This window comes from Cyprinodon variegatus, unplaced genomic scaffold (genome assembly GCF_000732505.1).
Source record: "Cyprinodon variegatus isolate N-32 unplaced genomic scaffold, C_variegatus-1.0 Scaffold1060, whole genome shotgun sequence".
NCBI lineage: Eukaryota > Metazoa > Chordata > Actinopteri > Cyprinodontiformes > Cyprinodontidae > Cyprinodon > Cyprinodon variegatus.
Genome location: NW_015151513.1, coordinates 149,676 through 152,371, shown reverse-complemented (window position 1 = coordinate 152,371; position 2,696 = coordinate 149,676). Strand labels below are relative to the sequence as shown.

General features: G+C 41.6%; 1 protein-coding gene across 1 annotated transcript in view; it reads left to right on the top strand.

The window, feature by feature from the left end:
- The window catches only part of dcc (DCC netrin 1 receptor), a 66,439-nt gene that overhangs the window by 33,411 nt on the left and 30,332 nt on the right, over positions 1–2,696 (top strand). Inside the window, exon 8 of the mRNA XM_015399949.1 lies at positions 335–397. Within this exon, the coding sequence (XP_015255435.1) occupies positions 335–397 (63 nt within the window). The remainder of the gene's footprint in view (positions 1–334; positions 398–2,696) is intronic.

Below are 2,696 nucleotides of genomic sequence, written 5' to 3'. Positions count from 1 at the left end.
TTGTGGAGCTTCTATAGGATTGTGGAGGTTCTACAGGCTGGTGGAGGTTCTACAGGATTGTGGAGCTTCTATAGGATTGTGGAGGTTCTACAGGCTGGTGGAGGTTCTATAGGTTCTATGGTTTGTTGATGTTTTTCTCTCTTCTGTCCTTCAAGCAGTTCTGATCCATTCATGAACATTTCTGCTGAAGAAGCTTCAGATGTTGTCTTTATTCTAAGGGTTCTGATACCTACAGATGTTCGGATGTGTTCCTGCTGCTCTAGATCTAGCTCAGACTCTCTCTGACTGATTCTAAGCGGTTTTGTTCCTGATCTTCTCTTCCTTCACCTTCCAGGTCGAGGAGAACACGCCTTCTGGCCTCCTGACACCAACCCCATAGACCGGAGCAGCATCAACGGTAACAGAACCTCTTTCTTCCTGCTTTGCTGCTTTATTCCCTCCAGAACCTCTCAGGTGGTTCTGTTTGGTTTAGCTCTATGTTCTGATTGGACCTTTAATCAGGCTCCTCAGTCACGTCTGAACCTCCTTTAATGAGTCTCCTTGTTCTCTGATCTTCTCCCTGTTTGCCGTCGCTTCGCTTCCAGCTGAAAATGAAATTAGATCCACGATGGCGGCATCAATCAGCGCGTCTATCAGCTCGCCTTTATGGATGAAAACAGATTCAGTGTTTATAGAAAGCTCCATCTTTTATTCTAATGAAAACAACCGATGATCATTGGAGGGAGGCGACGCGCCGCTGATGGAAACTCATCATTATTGTTTGTTTTTCATCACATTAAACCGTTTTAGTTTCGCTTTAAAACGTCTCAGTCAATCTGCTTCACCTAAACGATCTCTTCTTCTTCTCCGTGGTCGTTTCTCTGCCGGCGGTCGTCATGGTGAGTCGTCCGTCTCCCTCTAACTCCATCTTCTGCTCTCAGACCGAGCAGCTCCATCTCCTCCTTGGCCTCCTGCCTGCTGGTTTCAGCCTCATCATCTTTCTTATCTCTTTTCTTCGTCTCCTGATGTCTCTGATCTCCTCTGTCGCTGATTTCACCACTGAGCGTCTTTTTCTGTCGTCTTTGCCACCAGTTTATTTAATAGCTTTGAATAAATTACACATTTTTCTGATGTTTTCCACGTAACAAATATTGAGGAATCAGTTTTAAACGGCTGCTCAGACCAACCTGCAGCCTTTCCCTGTCGATCGCCCTGCTTTGATGCTCTCTCTCCATCCTCACACCTGAACATGTGACCTTTGATCACGTCAGGCTGAATCCATTCTGGTCAGAAAGACGACATCAAGCCGCCTAAAAGCATCTGTTAGGAAGTCATTCACACATTTCTAGGCCCATCAGAATCACTGCAATATAATCCTGTATTATAAAAGTTATACTATTTATATATTTAACAAACCAGAACCTGCAGTCCAAAAAGTTCAAAATCAATCCTCTGGACTTTGTTTCCAAGTTTGAAGACGTTTCTCTTCCATCCTGGAAGCTTTTTTAATTCAAAATGTCAGAAATATCGCTGAGTTCCAGGTTTTATAGAGCGGACCAAAAACAAAACCTTTTAATGGCTTAGAAAACATGCAGATAGAAGCTGGAAAACAGGCTCCACCCCCAAACAGGCTCCACCCCTTAATGACGGGAGTCATTGAGAAATACCCGATATTGGCCCATTCCTCTGTTTAAGGTTGGTTTTTCTTTCTTAACATCGATGGCTTCCTTCCTCTCAAACCACCTGTCTTCTTTGTCCATCAGGTGTAGACGTAGTGCAGAGTCTTGTCCAGAGGAGGGCGCTCTTCTGTGTTGGGCCATGCGTCTGTGGAGAGGTTGTTTGGTTTCCCCTATATAAGATCAGATCATTGACCTGCAGACACTCTGCTCAGATTAGGTCTTTAGGAGGAACTAGAAACTAGAATCTGAACTTTACTGTATAAATAATATACTGTAAATAAAGGTCGCCTTAAATCTCTCTTCCTTTATCATTTACCATCCACTGTATATATCTGGATGATCTGTATTTACTTCATGCACTTTTAATCTAATCTAATCTGAATTAGGGTTAAACAGAAACGGACAATTAGCTCGGCCTTGAAATGTGTAAATAATGCTCAATAATTACTAAAGATCTAATTTCTGAGAATATAACTAAAGCCTCCACAGTATGATTATAAACGAAGTTAAACAAAATAAAATCTCTCTTATCAGATCTTTTATTGGACCTAAAATAAACGTTTAATGAGTGTCAAGGGTTCAAAAATATAAAATAAATAAATAAGAAAAATGATCTGGAATGAAATAATTATATAAATGATGTTATTTCTGTATCAGAAGATCAAACTTTTGCTTCTATCGGTCCCAGATTTGACCTTTTTAATGATTCACCATCTGCTTCATTTGATAATTGCCTGGAAACAAAATAAACAACTATTTCATATTTTTATTCCCATAATCCGTTATATTCTAGATGCCTGTAGTGATAATGGGATGTGTAATAAGTGTAGTATTTTAGTAGCTTTGGAGGCGAGGGTGTCAGAGTTAGAATCCAGGCTTCAGGCTGTTGAACATCCAGGAGTTAAAGTAGGCCCCCCACGTAGCTGTCCTCCAGCAGTGCCTGAGCAGCCAGACGATTGGGTAACTGTACGCAGAAAGCGTAGTCGAGGATCTCTGCTCACGATCACCACCAACCTGTTCACGTTTCTAACCGGTTTT